General features: G+C 34.5%; 1 protein-coding gene across 1 annotated transcript in view; it reads right to left on the reverse strand.

The window, feature by feature from the left end:
• The window catches only part of LOC136835462 (intermembrane lipid transfer protein Vps13-like), a 195,299-nt gene that overhangs the window by 116,461 nt on the left and 56,918 nt on the right, over positions 1-21,920 (reverse strand). Inside the window, 6 exon segments of the mRNA XM_067099021.1 lie at positions 7,009-7,120; positions 9,653-9,803; positions 11,449-11,621; positions 11,729-11,863; positions 13,589-13,756; positions 19,115-19,144. Coding sequence (XP_066955122.1) covers positions 7,009-7,120; positions 9,653-9,803; positions 11,449-11,621; positions 11,729-11,863; positions 13,589-13,756; positions 19,115-19,144 — 769 coding nt within the window.

Genomic DNA, 21,920 nt, shown 5'->3' on the forward strand with positions numbered 1-21,920 from the left:
TGCTGGCCAATATTTTGCAGCATTCTTGCCTTATCTCCTTGAATCTTGGAACCCTAGGTGCTCATAGTTAAATATCATAAATTTAAGCTAAAAATACAAAAAAACTCAATACTATACATATTATCAATCTGAAAAGTAATTAAAATCTCCAATAAGAGCACATAAAGGGCAGGAGTTAGTATCTATACATGCTGAGTTAGGATACTATTAGCATACTCAAAGAATTAAAATGAAATAAAAATAGCCTAAGAATGCCTAAAGAGAAATATCACACAGTACTCAGATGAAGACAGCAATGAACTAAGCAAAGAGACACAAAAATAAAAAAAAAATCACCAAAAATGCTAGGAAAACCCCCAGAGCAAAACTGGGATATACCAAACACATCCAATTCAACTGGCCCAATACAGAAGAATGAGAGATGTATATTACAAGGGACAGTGAGCTAGAGCTTGTGTATGCTGGGTGAAACTCTCTCCTTTCAACTCTTCAAGACAGTATAACTGGGTCTGTTTTACACAAAATAAAACTCATAATGATTAATGGGTTTTCATGAAAAAAATCAAAAGTTTTTCAACTCCCGCTCTCAAATTAATATGAAAGAATATGGATTCTTAACTGGTACTGAAATACAAATAACTATAATTTATCAATACATCAACTATGTGATGCCTTAAAAAACTAAGAGCAATTATTATTTACTTGCATTCTAGATTGGTGTCCCAACACCAAAGACTAAAGACAGGGTAAACATTTAAAGGATTTTTCATTCTGTCCATCATTTGGGCATATTACTAACCACAGTACAAAAATTTTCCAAGTCATGCATTCTTCAGTACATGAAAGACAAGTGACTAACATCTCTCTCTCTTTTTGTATTTTCTCCCTTTTAATAGTATATATTTGCAAATATTTACCTCTAAATTATTACTTAATATAAGTACATATAGGTAATGAAATGAAACCATAATACAATCAACAATGATAAATGATTGGAGAAAATTTTAAAAATGGTATCTGAAGAAACTGAGCAACAAATTTTCTCCTCAGGTTTTGGGAAAAAACCTGAGATGTGAAACCAAACCAAATCTTGATAATCAAACCTAGAGAGGACGTACCTATAATCACTTGTGTTACTAAAATAGCACACAAAAATAATACAAAGATGAATAAAAAATAAATATAAAATTGAAGAAAGTTAATGCAAACAGCATATCCTGAATTCTCCATAGACCTAGAAACAAAAATGAAGAAAGTTAATGCACACAGCATATCCTGAACTCTCCATAAACCAGAAGCAATTCCCATTAACATCCTTTATTGCATGTACAAAGTTCAAGATGTAATCAAAACTTTCCATCTATCAAAGACAAAATGAAAACTTACAGGCGATATGTCTAAAATCATACCTCGTAGTGACTTTGTGGAGAATAGGCTGGTTAGAGTTTTAGATTTTGGAAGACAATGTACTGAAAAACAGAATATATATACTGTACACCATCATCTGAGTGTGGTTTGAAAAATAAGTGTCATGGTATGTACAATAAACCACGTATTGGAACTTCTTAATGTTCTGCATTAGTACTACTAGCACAATATATACAGTAATGAGTTTTGTCAGCAGTTGCTGTCATAGTTAGATAATGTATCAATGAAAATCTGTTAAAAGTAGCACAATGAAATTACTGAATAATGTTATTCTATTCAAATAAAATCAATATTAAGTCCTGTGAACTGTATAGTACAGAAAACTGGCTTCATAAAGTATCAATGTATCTTCAGTCATATAAAAAATAAGTAAAAGTAGACTTTGAAAAGCAAAAATTTCATGCCATTTGCAAAAAAAATAAAGATAATATACAAGTTAGAAATATAATAGTTACACCGCAAGAGATTATAACACATAGAGTAAAGCCTAAGAAAGTACCTGCATCAACTTGAAGGCACACTCAAAGGGGCTTGACAATGGTTAAAACCCCTGAATGATGAACAATTTTTTGCCTTTTGAAGACTTAATAACATATAGGAAGCACAAATCACAAGCCCTGAGTATTTCTGAATAAAATAATTACATAATAATGGTTCACTCAAAATCATGCAACATATTAAGCCATATCATTTGTTGTATAACATGTAGGTTTTTACTGATAACTAAGAAAATCCTGTCCTTGTAAGTGTTACACGAGTGACCATCTACATATTCATCGCAGAATCTTGAAATAATAAATGTTTAACTATCTATTGTATGTAGATGGGTTTATAAACCGTGGTTAGTTCACCTGTCACACTTATTAGAGATAGTCTATCCACTACCTTAATCCCGGTTTCTCTGGAGTATGTCAAAAGCATTCATAAATTACAATTTACCTATGAGAAGGTATCAAACTAGTCCTGGGCACTGAAAGCATGTTACAGTAATAGTCATCTATCTAAACATACCTGATAAAAATTATAAGATCTAGATCTTTCATAGTGTCATTAAATTGTAAATGCAGAGATGCTAAAGTGTAACACCACCAAAATAAACCATTGCTGTAAACAACTGTACTAACAAATCGCAAGTACAGTATATACCTTTGTAATTTGTAACATCATTCATCAACTTTTTGTAACTCAGTGAACACAGAACACATATCGAAACCTAGTATATCAGCTACTTGCTGATGCAAAGGTTAAAGACTCTATAAATTATATGCCACAGAAACAGCAACATTGTCATCATTAATTTTTTTGGCAGGACTCCCTCTTTTTAGGGCACTGTTATTGAAAACAATGCTCTTTCAATGGCATTCAGCTTCCATAGTCTTTACTTTTCTTATTGGCATTCAGCCTCCGTAGAGTCTTTACTTTTCTTATCATATTCTCCTCATCAGAAGGCAGATGAGATAGTAAGTTGCTCAAGGACATAATAAGAATACTAATGTTCTTGTCCATTACACTCGTATTTTGATATACACACACTGTGGTCATTGGAAGGCACACCAACAGAACCCCCAGACCTCGTTGATCAATAAAACAAAAGGGGTCCCAATGTCTTAAGATGCAAGCTTTACAGCAAAAACATCTGGCATCTAAACTGACCAATGACAATTTGATCCACCAGAGTTTCTGCTAACCATAAACCCAATCCCTCACTATATACTGTACACCTGTTTTCTATTTACTCTCTTTATACATAATGACTTGTGTGCACATTGAAGTCTAAGAGTCAACAGATAAACAATGACAACAGTATATCTTTCCCTATCCTTTGGAAATTTATATCATCCACCTGCTGATGAGATTATAATAAAATTAGAGAATACTCATATAAGGTGAATGCCACTGAAACAGGTGCTATTATTATTATTGTTATTATTATTACTGTTATTATTATTATTATTGCTAAACATTCATACAGCTGATCTACAGTATTCTTTGGTAATGGGTGAAAATAAGGGTAGCCCTAAGTTAAAGGAGAGGAAAGCAATATGGCTCAAGAGATGAATTTTTATTGCTGTCTTGTGTCCCATACAGACACTTGTGGACAGTACATTACGTGACATAATAAACTTCAATCTATATTCAGATGATGATGCATTGGAACTGACCTTATAACTGTTTAAAAATTGGAAGAGCTTTTCATTTCAATGTATAATTGTGTATAATAAAATTTAAAAAGTTTAGTACAAAAGAGGTCTACTGGTTAGGCAATTATTAGCAGTGCAGGTATATTCATATGTGGAACTCTTAAAAACACATACAGTACTAGGTTTTCATTTTTTATCTTTCAGAAAGTTATATAGGCAGGTTCTCTTTCCTTTTACTACAAAGACTAAACGTAGTATGAAAAGGATAAGTCTACACTTAAATTTTTTTAAGTGTAATAAAACAAAACATTGCAATACATACCATGAAAAATACTAATAATAATATATTACAAATATATTTTACCCACATTATTTTGTAGTTATAACAGTGGTGAGGTGTGCCTATGCTGTCTCCAGTGTTGGCCCGTCTTTCAGGGATACAAGCCCATTGCCCCTCCAGGGCCTTTCAGGGGTTGCTCTGACACCATCCTGCAATATGATTTGGAAAGGGTTTCTGTTTTCCTGTTCCCTTTGGGGAATTTAGTACTTTGCACTTCTTCTCTGTGGTCATTCCCTTCAGGTAGTTTCAGCGCATGGCTGGGCCCAGGACTTGGGGCCTTGTTTCTCAGTATCCCTCAATGTGAAGTTCTTCAAGATCTTTATCTATGGCAGCTCCACAGATGCCGTTGAAGTCACCATGTTTGATGGCATATAAGATCTCAGGGTATATAAGACTCCACTCCAATTTCAGAAGGGAATTGTAGGTTAAATATAAAAAATTATTCAAAGTCTGCGTACTGGAATAAGATTTTCAGTAAGCGTAACTGATCAGTTATACAGTATAAAGTGATGTGTAAGCCTAGCCTACTGGCTAGCCAACATATACCTATGTAAATATACACATTCTGTTGTGGTGTTGTGGTCTCGTACCTGACACAGTAATGTAGTGTTATGAATGTATACATTTCAGCCTGTGTTTTTGTGTGTAAGGAATGTGCATGCAAGAAAAGCTACACATAGTCTCTAAAATATTTTTGTTCTTATAAGATTTAAGCACTCTTCATGCTATTATCAGAGTTGAGTGAGCACGGGATAATGTTTGGTTTAAGATGATATGAATTAATTAATTAATACTAGAACTGTGAAAAATATGTACAGTAATGTTTATTAATAATGAACGATGAAATGACAGTTCAGGATAAAAGTATGGCGATTTAGAAGGGAATACCTCAAGCAACAGGCACATTCAAATAAGAGGAAACCCTTTGGTTCAAAAGGTGCCAATTATGAGGGATTTTAATGTATAATAATTATGCTAATAATTATACTGATGATATTCGAGTAAATACTGGCAATGCCACTGCATGATGAAGTCTATCTATGTACAAATACTGGTAGTCGATGGTGTCTGGGTAAAGATGAATCTACCAAACACCTCAAGTTTTTATATAAGATGCGGTTAATATATTCTGAACCATATTTGGGAAATAAGAAGGGGTTTATATGCCATCAAATATAGTAATTCATTTATTCCATCCATTTCCTCTTTTCACATGTCCCTGGCACTTCAATTGGTGTCAGAAGCACGAATGTTCCTCTTGTTGGTGCACTTACAGAATCATCTGGTCCAGGGAGCCAGTATGCTGGAATCTGGTTCTTTATCTGAAGCCAGTCTTTTTCTACTTAGCTTTCTTGACTCCCTGTTGAGTTGCTTCAACAGAATTACGGATTTCCACTTCTTCCTCAAGGCCTTCTGTGATTACTATTAACTCTCAGGTGTTTCTTTGCTTGTCATTTATCGAGTCCTTCACTTGCAGTATAGTAACGAGATCTCAGCCTTGCTTCTCTTCCTATAATCAGTACCTTCCTTCAGGGTTGATTTCTTCCCTCAAGAGGTTTGTGAGGTCCTCAGCATGAGTGAGGAAGCCCTGGATGATCAAGTTTGCATGTTTCTATCAGTCAAACTCCTTCAGTTGTATTCTCCACAAGCTGAGCTCAGCAGCTTGGATTGTTTTCACTCTCTAGTCCAAGGTTGGCCTAAGTATTTTCACCCAGACACACTTGGAAACTCCAGTAGTCAATGGGGCTCAGATGATTTTCATCACTCTATATTTTTATGGCCATATTAGAAATGGTTTCTAAATCTTTTGTACTCACTATTCATAGTTATGATTTCTTCTCCTGATGAGAAAGAGCAAAACTATCTGACTTTGGTGGCACTTCCTCCTCAAAAAGGTTCGCAACCTCTTACTATGGGCTTCTCTGCCTTGGGATATAGTGCACTAAAATCCCAATCCATTACCAGTCAGTAATTGTTTCTATGTTTTTTTCATTCAGTTCTACATTCATTTTTCATATATGTACGTCATATTTTGTGGCAGCTTGCTGGCCAAGCTCATAGTATCTTGGTTTGTTATATGAAAATATACCCAGCTTATGCTAATAAAAAAAATACCTAAAATATCTTAAAAACAAACTTTGCCTCAAGGATACAAGCAACTGTGTCACATCACAGTACCTCCTCTTCTCTATCTAACTGGGAGAAGATATATCTATTTATGGGTGAAGTCCTAAAAAGGGGAAAGGTAATTCACTTACCTTTCCCTGTTTGGAATTTCACCCTTACTCTGATATATCTTCTCCCAATCAGACAGAGAAGAGGAGATACTGTGATGAGAGAAAGTTGCTTGTATCCTTGAGACAAAGTTTGTTTTTAAGATATTTTAGATATTTTTTACTATTAAGCATAAGCAGGATATATTTTCTTGTAAAAAACCAAGATGCTATAAAAAGACCAGCAAGTTTCCACAGAAAAGAATGTGCATAGGTAAAAACATTAGTCTAGAACAATGATGAAAGATGCCTTTAAAAGGGGGATAACTCATAACTCATGTAACCCCCTTTTAAAGGCATCTTTCATTTCCTAAAACACTACATATCCACATAGTCAACACTACTAAGGGAATGGTTTACGTCTATAAGACAATTTTCAAGTTATTATTTTTAGTTACAAAAGCAAAAGGCAAGCAGGAATACAGAAGGTTCCTCTAGAACAAGCATGTATATGCCTCAGATTTAGACGATCATACCAACCTTTCTTCTGGAAGAACAACTCTAGACAAAGTGTACCTACTTTGCAAAATCAAGGTTATCAACTTTATACAATTCATAGTGGAAGATGAATTATCAGACAGGATGGTTATTCACTGAATAAACAAAAAATCTACAAATGATAGAACTGAATAACTGTTGTTACACATTTTTCTTCCTGAAAATCTTTGCATAATACTCAACCTCCCACACAAAAATCGAAATATGTTTGTTTCCTATATTAATGTGATGAAACAATGAGAAATAATCTCACTGAATTAACTAATCCTTTATAAAAGTAATGCATAAGTTGTGATGAAACAAATACAGCAACAAAAACAAAACTTACCAGTCTGCACTGGCAGACCAGTGCTGCTGGCTACAGAAGGAGTGGTCTGCTCACTCAAGTTGTCTTGAAGTACAGTTAACGTTACCAAAAGATCTTCTTCACTAAGTGAGACCTGAAAAAGAGCACTCTCGTTACAGCAGCTGATTTCCACATGAACTTTAAATTACTTTCACTACTGCCCCTCCGGATCCAATTACAGTATATCACTAACATCATCATAACTGCTACAGAGTACTGCAACATGAACACTGAGTGAGACAACATGGAAATATACATAAAACAAAAAGCTAAAACTTTATCAGAAGTTTATTTGGGCAGAAACATAGCTGATATATGACAGGGCTTCTTCAAATAAGAAAATTTTCATTAAGGCATTTAAAAATAATTTACTTTACTGCTAATCATACCCAATATCTTTCTAAATAAATCAAAATCACCTAACATCAGTACAACATACACTGTAGGCTAATTCAACCACCAGTTAAAGAATCTGTAAATACATTTCATGATACAACAGATTTTCCTATTTTTGAGTTATAGATGCTTTGCCACCAGTGGAGTTGTCCCTCATGTGTTGTTGTATACACTGCTATTGCCAACATGAAGTCAGAGTTAAGTGAATATAATTTATAAAATGAGTAATTAGCAATCAAAGTTGAGAAGTTTTGGTTACTGATATCTATAGGCTACAAATTTACTTCTTGAACTATAGTACTGTCAAAGACCTTTGACACTGAGATGCTGTTCCAACACAATATATAAAACCTTGATTTACAAAAAAAAACCATGAATATAAGCGACTGAATGCCTTTCGCAACATTAAATCAGAAGTAATGTACAGAAATGGGATATAGTTGTTACGGAATAAGATGAAACCGGAAACCCAGAGTAAGGTATAGAACCCTTATTCTAGGTTTTGTGTTTCAGCCCTCATTTTTTTGATAATTTAAATAAAGGTTGATTTTCTTATTCTTAACCATCTTTGACAGTGCTTGATGAAGGCAGGTTTTGCCTACCTTCCCCTAACCCCAAAAATGTTTATTACCACGCTCTATTAGACTATCTTCCAAACAGATGGTCATACATGAATGTCATTAGATGAGTTTGAATGTTTTCAATACTGACTCAACCATCACTATGCCCTTATCAAAGAGCACTCTCTTCCTGGCACAAATACTTGGATAACCATGTCGAAGACAGAAAATTGTTCACCAGCAATCATCTCCCCTTTAAAATGAGTTGCACAAATGGCCTCCAATTCAAATACATTTCAGGTAAGTATGCATGTGGGCTCCTTTCACTAAGTATTTAAAATCAACAACTTCTCACACAAGTCATTTCAATCATAGAATAATGCTCAAGGGCAAATAGATCTTGCTTTTGCAGAAGGATCTAAGTATATCCCTAGCAGCTACAGACAGAGAACACGCCCTTATGCTAACAAAGCTTTCCTCTCCTGTGTAAGGTGTCTTCTGTGTCTTTTCTTGATGTAATATTCAGTGGCCCTCATCCTGCAAAATAACCTTGAAAGACCTGTCAAGCAACCTTTAACCACATTAGGAGTACAATACCATGTGCAGGTTAATGGCATTTTGGTGTTATGACGCTTAGCTAGCGACATCGTTAACTGGATTTTCAGCACCAGTAAGCGAGTTATCGGCATCGGTAAGCAGTTTATCGGCACCGATAACTGGTTAACGGCGCCGTTAAGCGGTTTATCGGCACTATTATAGCCGATTTTCGGTTAGTGGCACTTGGCTGGAAAGGAACCCCCACCATTAACCCAGGACTGTCTGTAATCCTCTGATTGGGCAGTTTGATGAACTGTTTCTTTCTATCTACTACCTAGTTTGGATTCCTCTTGCTTGTTTTCCTTTCCCTTTTTTCCTGCCTCTTATAACCCTTCATCTTTTAGAGGTCTGTCAATTGCCTACTTCATGGTTAATATCAACCATTTTCTTACCTCTGCACCCTGAGACCATGGTTTGATATGGACATTTGCCTGCTGCACCATCCTAATAGTCACTGCAGAAAATGCCTGACACTGTATAATATCCTAATCTTCATAAATTGCATTGCTTTACACATTTAAAAGCCAAAGAAAAAATTTAAGATTTTTATGTGACATCTGCACAAGTAAAATTTCTGCCTTGGCCAGGCTGGCTGGAAGGCAAAATCTTAAGTTTGGAGAGAGTCAAATATATGATGGAAGAAAACTGTCTCTTGGCAAAGCGTTAGGATTTATCTTTTCATTTTATTAATTTCATTCATCCACTCTCCTAATGTTCTGCTTCTGGCTTGAGTAGATTAAGATTCTTAATGCTTTGGTGTAAATTTTACCGAGTATGATTTTTTTTTTTTTTACAACTTTCAGCACCAATGTGACCTACCACACTAGAATTCTCATCATCACATTCCTCTAGAAAAGTACACTTTAATTTTTATGAGGATATCACTATTCCTAACAGAAATTTCGACACTTCAGTTTCTGATTTAAAAGAGCTTAAAAATCATTGAAAAATAGTCTATATTTGGATAATAACTCAACTTTACTTCTCACTTAAATTAACAATTATATAATTAACAACCACTTACATCTTCACAGCTGCTTCAGAAAAGTAACAGTGAATGTTATAAACCTTACCTTAATAGGTTTAAGATGAGCTTTAATCTCCAATTCAGGTTTCTGGGTATTCCATGATATGGTAAGATTGCGACATACTGATATGGTCAAGGATATTGGCTGTAACAACTCATATTCCTGGTCCAATGATCCATTTTCACTGAGCTCAACCCTGAGAAAAAAATACCACAGTGATTAAAAAAAAACTTTATGCACAAGATGATGTAAAACTCTGAATATCCAAAATGTGAATAACTCAAGTCTACTTAAAGACACAGATAATATGTTAATAATACCAATTATACTTTCAAATTTTCAGCACTGAAGAAGGAAACAAATGTGAAAAGTATACAAGATGTATTCAGTTACAATGTCAAAGAAATAAATGAAAACCAACATTTTCTCATGATGCCTTAAAGCACCTTCATATTTTCATAATTCTCCCAGTCACAGCAGAAAATGTCTCATTAGTAAGCAACATAATCCACAATATAAGTATAAGCAATATGATCCAAAATATAAATAGAGGAAAAAAAGGGGGCTGGCTGACATTAATGGAGAATGGGGTGACAATACTGTACTGGAAATTGTCTTGCTATGAGCACTAACTACAACTGGTTATAGTGAGTGTATAGTGAGTGATTTCACATACATTTAGTCGACAGTTCTTAATAATATAGTTGAACTGTATATATTACGAAACAAAAATTCTGTATGGAGGTCCCCAGGAACAAACTGTCTCACTTGTAGTCTTATCTGGCCAAATAGGTGTGACAAATCAGCTGAGTTTGGAGGTGGAAACAGATTATCAGTGATGGATTTGTATGAAAAATTCTTGTAAAATTGGATGCTTTCTACAACAAACCCATTAATTATAAACAGGACAAATCACAACTTACAAGGGGGGGGGGGTTGAGCCACTAAAACCCCCAATGGCTGACAATCTATAAAATTCATATTAGAGTACCAAGTACTGAAAAATCAAACATATCTCTAATACAGCAGAACTGTGCACACAAGGTCAAACTCATTTAAATATAGTTTAATAACTTGAAAGTCTGTCTTAAAGGATGTAATCAAGTGATGAGAATTAAAATATTTCCTCCGGATATCTTGCAAGATATTATCAGCATACCAACTCTTTGTGCAGCTGGAGGAGAGATAGACCAGATATGTTTTTCAAAAGTAAATTAGTAATCAAGGATGATACTCAGATTATTAAATCAGCTCCATGTAGTTAAAGAACACTGCCAACGACAAGATCTAGGTTGGTGGGATCCAATAACTTTAACCTGTTAACAATCTTACTTTCAGTTTTGTTAGGTTTTAAATTCATCCACCATAATTTGCACCATGCACTTAATTTTGCTAAATCTCTGTAATGGGACTCAGAAAAACTTTGGTGATTTGATTTATTTATGAGCAGGAAATCCTTTCATGAGGTCAGAAAAATATTGGGGATTTTAGTGAGCTATACACATACCAAAAGATACAAGGGATTGACTGACTGACTGATAAAAGATTCTCAAGTATGGTGAAGATAAGAGAAATGAGACAGTTAACTTCTGGCTGCATGGAAACACAAGCACACATGCAGATTTGCTGATTGCTGCTACTATCCATTTTGTCCGTTAAACAAAAAACTGGAGTGTGGGGGATTTTGTTGACTATAAAATGGGGTATTTATAAGTAATATGTCTGTGGTGTAACAAAGAAAACTGACAATTCAAATTTATATTATCTACAAATCATCAAGTGAAAAACAATTCCTTCCACAAAAAGTAGTAGTTTCAAAATTACTGCAATTTCTTCCTTACCTTGATAACTTGACATTATGTAACTCCAAATTTATTTTGTCATATATGGCAGGGTAGCCTAGTTCGTTGCGTTCTTCCCCAAGTTCAAACTTATTATTAATAGTAATCTGACCTAAATCAACCATAAGTCCTGACAAACTACGTGAATCTTGTGGAATCAGGATGAGAGGAGCCTGAAATTGTATAAATTTCATAAGTGCATAAAACTAACAAAATTCCCAAAAATATTGCTCAGAATTTATATAAAAAAAAGTATAAAAAAATACAAAAGAAAACTCACCCTCAAAGTCAAAGCTAGGCTGACACGAGAACACTGTGCATAAGCATCCTGTAAACTAGCCTGAGCTGCTGCTGCAGCCGCTACACCAGCAGAAGCAATGGCAGCTTTAGCCATTTGAAATTTATCAATCCAATTCTGAAAAAGTTTAATTACTTCTAAAATGAAAGTAAACAGTAATTCAACCCATAAGATACAGCCATTTCATTTGTGAAAATGATCCTATAGACCCTCATTCAGCATCTAGTGCACAATTTGTACTTACAAGACACCATATTAAGCACGAACTGAGCAACTTCGAACCAGCGACAGTTACAATCACAGCTATGTAAGAGAATGAAATGCTTACTACAGCTCTGATAAAAATTTAGTTAAGATTCCCATTTACGTAACCGTAACTTACACACACACCCAGAGAGAGGGAGAGAGAGACAGAAGGAAAGGAAGGAAGGAATATAGAATTTAGGCCAAAGGCCAAGCTCTGGGACTTATGAGGTCATTCAGCGCTGAAAGGGAAATTGAGAAGAAAAAGATTTAAAGGTGTAACGGGGAAAACCTAGCAGTTACACTATGAAACAATGGTTAGAGAGGATGGAAAGTAAGATGGAAGAAAGATAGTATGAATGGAGGTACTGTGAAAGAAATGAAAGGGGTTGCACCTAAGGGCTGAAGGGATGCCACAAATAACCTTAAGTAATGCCTACAATGCACTGCAAGGTAAACTGAAGGCACTAACCTCCATGGGGAAGAGAGAGAGAGAGAGAGAGAGAGAGAGAGAGAGAGAAAATTTACATTTCTCTTTTACATTCTGTACTATATTGACAGAATACAGTAATTCTCATGTTTAAAGTTAATTTTTCAGGTCATGAAACAAAACAATCTATTATCTTAAGAAGTGGATGTGTTAAAATGTTACTGATGTCTACTGTACTATGTTCATAGTTATGGTTACGATGGTTTTTCTATGCTATTACTGTAGTAATTCTTTAGACAAATTAGTTTAACAACATATAATGCAAATACATAGCATTTACATTGCTTTATGTATTAAAAACAAGGTAAAGATCATTCAAAGTGTCTACTGCATACAAGAAAATGTACATAGGTTATGTATACATACGTAATCTATATACTGTATCATGTCACGTGATATAAAGGGTTTGCACCTAAGAGGCTTGTTATATACATGCGGGGAGTCTTGAAACTAACACCTAGTGTGATTCAAGGGATAGCTATTTATAAATTCACCAAAATAGAATATCAATCATAAAACTGACTGAAAATGAATGGATAATGCATGAAATGAAGATCACATACAATACTTGAAAAATAAAGTCTGTGGAATGAAGTTTACAATATGGTGAACAAAGTAGGAATGGCTATAGAAGCCAGGACCTATCAGACCTACTGCCCACATACACTAAACATTGAATAAGGCTGAAGTTTTTTCTTCCTTCTTGGAAGGTTCGCCTGTAGAAACATTTCAGTATAAATGAAATGGCTCATATCATGGGACTGCTGCTAACAAGTAATGAAGCTATACTCAGTTAAAATAAATACACTTTTCTTACTAATTCCCACATTATCAGATGGAATCCTTTTAGAACAAACAAAACTTTATGAACACATTTCTTCATAACCTCAGACTGACTGACTGGTTTATGCCAATCTGGTATCATAATAATCAAACTACAATTGCATTTGGATTTCTAATGGAAGATAAGTTATGCAATCTAAAATTAATTTAATTAGTTTGGAAGTTTCTTCAAATGTAGAATTAACAGCAAAGGAGCTTTAGTGTTGCTAAAAGTAGTTAAAATGGAGAATCTAAAAATTCAAAGAATTAAACAAATAAATACTAACCAGCACATCCATTACAAACTTATTAAGGAACACAATACGTGCACATCCAAAGGTGAGCGTGATGCTTGTGTCAACTCGTTTCATGTCCAAATACTGTAGGCCTTCTGTAGCCTTCCCATAAACTGACACTTCAGCATCCCATGCTTCTGCTCCAACAACCTCAACAATCTGTGTAGCAAGAAAATCATTTTACTGAAGCACAGGTACAAGCTTCAGAAAAATTGTTTGACGCTTATTTATGATGTTTAAGAAGATTAGTTTGGAAGAACTCAAAAACACTGGCTTTTTAAATTACCAACTGAAACAAATTCAAGTAAGCACAAATAAAGTATACAATACCATAAACACACAGTAAAAAGACTACAGATAACTCCAATATGAAATAAGATTACAACAATCCTTAATCAGTTCACATCAAATTTTAGGAATTTTGTAGATAACATATAAAAATATGCTTTTTGCACATTCCTTATCTGGTTTCTAATTATTATCCAAGTACTGTACTTTTATCAGACAAATTAGTATTTGAAAATATTTCCTTAGAGTCCTGGGGAGAACTGTATGACAATTATTCCAAAATAGAAAAAACAGCTATTTGGCATGAGCTCAAATGGTCAATGCAATTGGAGCTAGCTTTGCATCTAACAAGAGATTTCTCTTACAGATACCAACATTAAAGATATAAACTGTCATATCTGTGCATTCAACCATGACTTCTAATCTGATGAGAAATTCTGAGCATCCTGGAATGACACCTGAAGGCTCAACCCACTACTCTGACAAAAATACAGAAGGCAGCTATGATGATAATATCCATTCAATACCAACACCCTTTGGGAAGAATGGAGACACCTTCGTAATTAATAACTATGTCTATATGACCAATCATCATCATTTGTTTGAAGGGACCACCACTAGACCACAGAGTCCCATTTCTAGACTCACTAGCCTAACACACAAGGGCTGTTCTTAAATGAGAGGTGAAATTCAGAACAAGGAAAAGCTAAAAGAACTTTGATGGAAGGGACCAAATAGAAAGGATGAAAAGTATAATGAAGAAAGCAAAGTTACTGGGATTGAAAGGATAATACTAAGGCCCTTGTGCCATCTAAGGTTTGCAACACAAGGCATACTGGAAATAGCACCACCAAAAAGGGTCTATGACCAACACTTCCCAGGATCCATGGAAAAGCCTGCCTACGACTGGGCTTCCCTTGCCATTTATGTTATCCTTTTTTTTTTTTTTTTTTTAAGACCATACTTATACAAAACTCTTCAAGCTTTCATTTGTGATAAAACCCTTCCAAGTATCGTATTCATAATTTGAAGGATTTCAAAACCTAACAATAATAATGGATGGAGATGTTTCTGTAACATCACTAACAAAATCCTACTTCCATGCTAGAAACATTAGCTCTATTGCATGCCTGTTGCTTTCACCTTATTCAGCAATATTGCTTTGGACTATTGATCTTAAGCTTCTTAAATGTATATTATTAACATCTCAACATTGTACAGCAGGATTAGGCTTGATATTTCTGAGCATCCCTTTGTATCATTAAAGATAATGGAAGTCTTCATACTTATATTCCCTAAATCACTGAACATATCTTTGTTCAGCAAACATTTTTTTTCAATTTTAGTGCTAGGTCAATCAGACATTTCCTTGCAAAACTTAAGTTTCACTGGGGTAGCAATAACCATCTTAATATATACACTGTACATGAAAAAATCATGTCACTGTATGCAACAGGACTGACAGAAAAATTTTTAAAATAGACTTTTTAAGATCTATATTCATAGTGAAAAAAAGTCAGCTAAATGTGCAAATGTGCCTCAAACTTTACTATTCCATCAAGTTTTGAATTCCAGTTAGCTCAAATCAGCTCATGAGGGATTAACATACCTGTTGGGTTAAATCCCCAATTCTATGCATGATCATCTGATAACCAGGCACATCTGCATAGAACAACCTCTATGGTGGGTCATCCCAAGGGAAATACTTTGATATACATGTTGCCAACAGAACTGCTAGTCAGTTGAGATCGGGCCAAGTAGTGAGCGGACTCAATGCCATGTCTCATCTGCTAGTTCTGTACATCACTAAAACCATGTCATGGAATAACTCCACTCACCAAAGTAAGATCAATGTTAATGGAATTTCTGAACAAAAAAATAGTATTAGTATAAAGTTAGAGTTGGAAAGATGAAAATAAAAGATAAACAGAGTATACAGCTGGGACCAAAGAGATGCAATGAAAACATTCAGTAAATTCTGAATGTCTGAGTAAACTGCATGTACTTGTGGTTACCTTATATGAATACTGACAAAATTTAACAATGATTAGCTTCACTACCTAACAGATCAACAATTTACCAAAAGTTTTATTGATTGGTATTCATTGGTGATCACCCATTTAAGTTCTGAAAAAAAGTGAGTTACTTAATTTCACTAACTTGAAGACCAGCATTGTAACAGTCGTGTTGCTGTAATCACACATATGTCTGAAGGCCACAATCAAAGTTCATTATCATTACTTCTGGATAGTGCTTGTTAATAAAATTAAAATGGGAAAGAGACATGGGGTAGCCAGAGCAAAATTGTCTTGAGTGGGTAAAATGCCAGATTTGAGTGTTTTTTAGAAATTCTTGGTTGCTACAAACCCAACTCTTCCATGAAATTTTCCATAAATGGAAGAAATACTTCTTGCCATGCTGTCTAGCATCAAGCTCTTCAGTAAATTGTTTGACCAAATAATTAAAATAACCACACTAAAATGTGGTTAAGTTGGTCTTACATAACTGTAGTTCTTTTGGCATCCACCCTCACTTTCAATTTGCAAATGCAATACAGTAATGGCACAGGTAAAGGCATGCCATAAGCATGCCATGAATATTAAAGGTCAACATAACATCTGTATTAATCATACAAACAAACACCTAAAGCATATCTAACACCTGTGAGAAAACTAGGTACAATATTATTATCAAGTAACAAGGTCTTGAGTCAGGCTCTGAAAGGTTTGTACTAATATTTCTATATATTACGGGAAAAGTTCATCACAGTATCCTTGGAATTAAAAAATAACTCAAAGTTAAGACTTTTTCTGAAATATGCACATGGCTTACAGAAACCTGTTTATACTCTTATGATCTCCTAAAAGTAAAGCCTTTTGTATTAATATTTCATGTACTCTTAGTGGTACAAAGAGATATATAAACTTACAGCTACATACAATGTACAATACAGTATTTCAATTCCACAAGAAATTCATCTTAACAGTGAAAATTTTCATAACTTGCATAAAGCAGCTGGTGTCTTGTATGCAAAAATGTGCAACAAAAAATGTGCCACAAATCCATAAGACAATGTGAAAAACAGATTTGATTCTGTGTAACGCATTAACTATTTCAAGAGGTAATTGTATATTAATGACAAACCAAAAAGTGTGCAAAGTTTTCCATGGTGAACAATTCCTCGTGCTTTTCAAAAAACACAAATATCATTAATCAAACAGAGATCAATGCAACAAAAGCATACATTGGTATTTTGCTGATGAAACAAACTATCACTTAATTTTCTGATGAAACAAGCTATTGCTTAAGTAGTCAGGTTTTCATATCAAAACGCCTATAGTGTTACTAAAGCAATATCAGACACAGTGATTAGTTCAATACAGCTTCCAGTGTTGGCCAACAGCAATCCCAGACAGGTTCATCTGAATTCAGTGTACCCAATGTGATGTAAACCATATTAAGGGGAAAATACATGAGTCTGAAAGTTATTATTTCCCTAAGAACTAATGTTGACATTTTTCCATTTGACTCTTTTGTCAGCCTAAGCAGCACTCTGGTTTATGCTAGCTTTGCAAGTACTATACCGTACTTAATGACAAGTATTTAGTGATAGGTGTGTTAAACACATTGCCTAATCTAGTGTCTTAAGTAGTGCTTGCTGGCAACAAACTATATCTGTTAATGTTATTTGGGAGTAAATTTGATTTATTTCAAGATTTTACTGTGATATATATTTTTCATTTGCAAGCCATCGCTGGCTAATAACCACACTCCTGTACAGACAATGTAAGATATACCAATTTGCATTAAATATGAGATAACTGTTCACACGTTAATTATTTATATAACACTAATGTTTCACCTATTCTCTGAATCTCCTCTTCTCTCATCCTGCCATCCTCCACTGTATTTGTCAAATATTGAAGATAAAAGATGCTGTGGTAAGGTGGTAAATGTGTAATTGAATGGCTGTGAGGGTTAAGGCGATAAGAGGAGACTGTAAGAACTACAGGTCCATAACTTTGCTGAGAATACCAGGGAAGGCATATGGCAGGATTCTGATTGACAAGGTATGATACATGAGTGGTCTTATATGGGAAGAACAGAGTGGCTTTCAACAAGAAAGAGAGTGGGTGGATCAAATGTTTGTGATGAAACAGCTATATGAGAAGTTTGAAAGTAAAGGGAAAATGCAACATGTGTCATAAATGGTCCTACAGAAAGCTAATGACTGAACTGATATTGATGCAATGTGGAGAGTGTTCATGATAAATGGTACAGACTATAAAGGGTGAGTTGCTGATAGCAATAAAAAGCTTTTCAGATGTAATAGAAGCATGTGTTATGAGTCTGTAGAAAGAAAAGTGATTGGTTTTCTGTATATTTACAATAAGGCTGAGACAAGGTGTGTTATGTCTTCATGACTGCTTAATGTGAACGATGAAAGGATGTAGTATGTGTAAATAGTAAGTTGTGGGGAGAGGATGAGTCATCAATGTAGTGTGGATGCAGATGTCAAATGCTAATGAAAGAAAGGTTGAAGCTTTGGAGAGGAACTGTTTGCACAGTATCTGTAACATAAGAAATGAAAGGCTGTGAGAATTATGCAGATGCACTGCACAGATAAAAGAGTTAGCACAGATGAAAGGATGTCAGTTTTTGGAGATGGTACAGTCATGTGGAAAGAATAGGTGACGAATGACTGATGAAAAGAAAATATTACTGTATTATGAAGTATTTATAGGAAGGAGATATGGAAGAGCCAGAAAGGTCTGACAGATGGAGTAAGTGTTACTGGAAAGGAGGCCCTCATTGCAAGTTTGTATCTGGGGTCTGATGCACTGCTGGTCAGCCTTTTGTGTAGGTGTATGAAGTGCCTAGTGCCGTGGAAGTTTTAAACATACAGATTCATCCAAAATTCAGCAATTTAAGTGTGAATGTGGCTGCAATCATTGTCCTTTCTTATCTTGGGTACCACCCATTGTAGGGGAAATAGCATACTATATATAATACTGTACTGAATGTAAAAAGATGAATAATTACAGTATACTTACAGCAGAACAATAGCACAGTCTCTGTGTTAAAATAAACCAACATACAAATCCTAAGCTAATTAATATTAAAAAACTAGCAGTGTATTTGAAGGCTTAAGCTGAGATCATGCTTTGCTAATAACTAAAAGCAGAAAAGGTTCATTTTACACCAATTATACTACTGAAAGCATCTTACTTTCCAAGTAAAATCTTCCTCCTCTTCAGTCTGCAATGTAATAATGAACAATTATTATATAAAAAACATGCAATACCACTTATATTAACTATGTCACATGCTTGATTCTTAACAAAATTTACTTTATTAAATTAAGAAAAATAATTTATCCTTACAAAATCTTTATAAAAAATACAGCATAATTAAAGTATATATTTACTAAAAGAGTAAAAATTCAATTTAAAAAAACAAATGAAAACATACCTGAAATAAAGACATTTCAAGAATAAAACATTATATTCCAAAAAAGCTATCAAAAATACAAAATAATACTGTTATACAATCTGAAATAGTAGAGTATACTGTACTGTATAACTCTCATGATGCCTTTATCATAATCCTTCAGCCAATAGTTTGTGAAGAGTAATTTTTAATAAACTTTTAAATTCAAGATGGCAAAGCTGCTGGCTTTTGAAGGGCAAACACTTCCGAGAAGATATAGGATATCATATACCTCCATGGAAATGAATACGGGTTCCCATCAGGAGCAGCTCGATCATCACTAGTACTGTTTAGGGACTCGAAAAGTTCATCAGAACTAATATGACACTCATTTGCTCACACAAATTATCTTTCATCTGTCAGGTGTCTTACAGAATGCCTACTGGACATCACTGAGTCTTGTGTCTTACAGAAGGCCTACTGGACATCACTGAGCCTTGTAAGTAAAAAAAAAGTTGCAGCTTTTATAGGCATACTACTCTTAAGCTGTTATCTTACTGCAGTCTGCTTCTTCTCAGAGATAGATGACTAATTCAGTTTCTTTTCCTACCTGAGGACTCTTGAACCTGAAACTGAATGTACATACCTATTACACCTTATCATCATTAACCATTACTGCTATGCCAGTTTTTTCATGTAACATCAAGTGTTCCCATTACTAAGTTAGACATCTAGGCTTTCTTTTTCTTCCACACACACTGTCGTAATTCTCAGATGATTCATTAATTCATCAACACTCTTCTTCCATGATCAGTGTCCTGTCACAAGCAATCTTCATGTCATTAATCAGTGTTCTGTCACTTACATATCTACTATTACTCCATGTAGTGGCTATTCCCAACTTTCTCATCGTATTCACAAACTATCACAATTTATTTACAACTAAGAACATCCAATCTCTCTGCTATTTCATTTTTTATAATACAAAGTTTCTAATGTCCACCAGCCATAGGTCTAAGTATCAACCAGGAAACTGGGTACTGACAATACTTTAAAGGCCCCTGTAGCTATCCTGAATCCATTATGATTTATGAATAAAGGATCTTCAGCCACCTAAGAATAACTGATGAACATACTGTACTTTACAACCATATAATAGCTTAGATACAAGTGACATGTTTAACTACAATAGTGTGTTATGATCTGCACCCCATGAAGAGAGCCAAAACATTTAAAATGTTTAAAGTATCTCAACAATTGCTTTTTAAAGTCTTCAAATGAATAGTCCATGTCAATCTCATGTCAAATATGTATGGAGAGGTCAAATATGTATGGAGAGAAAGACATCTGAGCATGAGAATGAGACCTGGAAAGAAGAAATTTGCACAAAGGACCTTCTTCATAGGAGGAAAGACTGTACCAGGGTGCACTGCATTACAGGAAAGATTCAAGAGACTCAGACAAGTTGCCATACAACCAAATAGGAAGAGACCAGAAGAGCCAACCATCCACCATTGAGTTATACACATCTTATGCCTTGAGGGGAAATAGAATCCTTACACAAAACTAGACCCTACCATCTTATGAAAAAAACACCAAAGGCAAATGTCAGTGCAAGCAGGGGAATTCCAATGTAACATAATAAATACAGAAAATGAATAAAATGACAGAAATAAAGAACCAAGCATCAATTACTGATAACCAAAACTAAAACCAAATCACTTTTATAATTCACAGTAAATGTGTCAAGAGAATTTTCTCTGAAAATCTAACCTTATAGTTTATTATGCATAAGAAGGATAACATTCTTCACCAATTGCTAGCTCAAGCACAGAGGAACATTCCATAACATGCTAAAAAATATAATTCACATAAATCAATACTGTACATGAAAATCAAAACAGCGATAAACATCAGAATGAAAAAAGGAGCTCAAGGCAACCATTACTAAGAACAGTACAAAATCAAAATCATCCTTTCCCAAAGGCTAGATATATGCAAGGGATGATCAGTAACAACATCATAGAGAACATTAACTCACAAGGTTAAAGAAATGAAAATATTAAAATACAAGAGCAATAAATATGAAAATGAAGATAGAATACAAACCAACCATTACAGAGGGCAGAACAAGGACACAAATGACACAGTAAATAAATATTTTTAAACTAATTTAAATCAATTTAATGACATAAATTCATGTTTAACCTCTTAAAGGCCAAGAAAGCAAAACACCAAGTCCACAGAGTATGGGACTTTCAAGACAAATCCAAGGCTACCTGGTACATCACCTAGTGACAAAACATACCAAACTTCTACGGGTAAGAATTTTAGCAGAATAAAGTTAATGACCTTTTGATGAAACTGGTCCAAAATTACTGCTAAACTTATCTGGTTTCATATCATACAGGATTAGTTCATCTTCCTCAATAGTTAGTTGTAGTTGGCATTCAGAAGTGGATTAAATGCCTTACACCAAAAACCGAGACATTTTAAAATTGCAAAACTTCATCATATTTTCGCTACCACCTACTCATTCTCTCTTAGTACTCATTTTCATATTAGTATCATGCAACTGATTTCATAAGGCCTGCCTCTCTCTCTG

Source organism: Macrobrachium rosenbergii, chromosome 55 (genome assembly GCF_040412425.1).
Source record: "Macrobrachium rosenbergii isolate ZJJX-2024 chromosome 55, ASM4041242v1, whole genome shotgun sequence".
Classification (NCBI taxonomy): Eukaryota; Metazoa; Arthropoda; class Malacostraca; order Decapoda; family Palaemonidae; genus Macrobrachium; species Macrobrachium rosenbergii.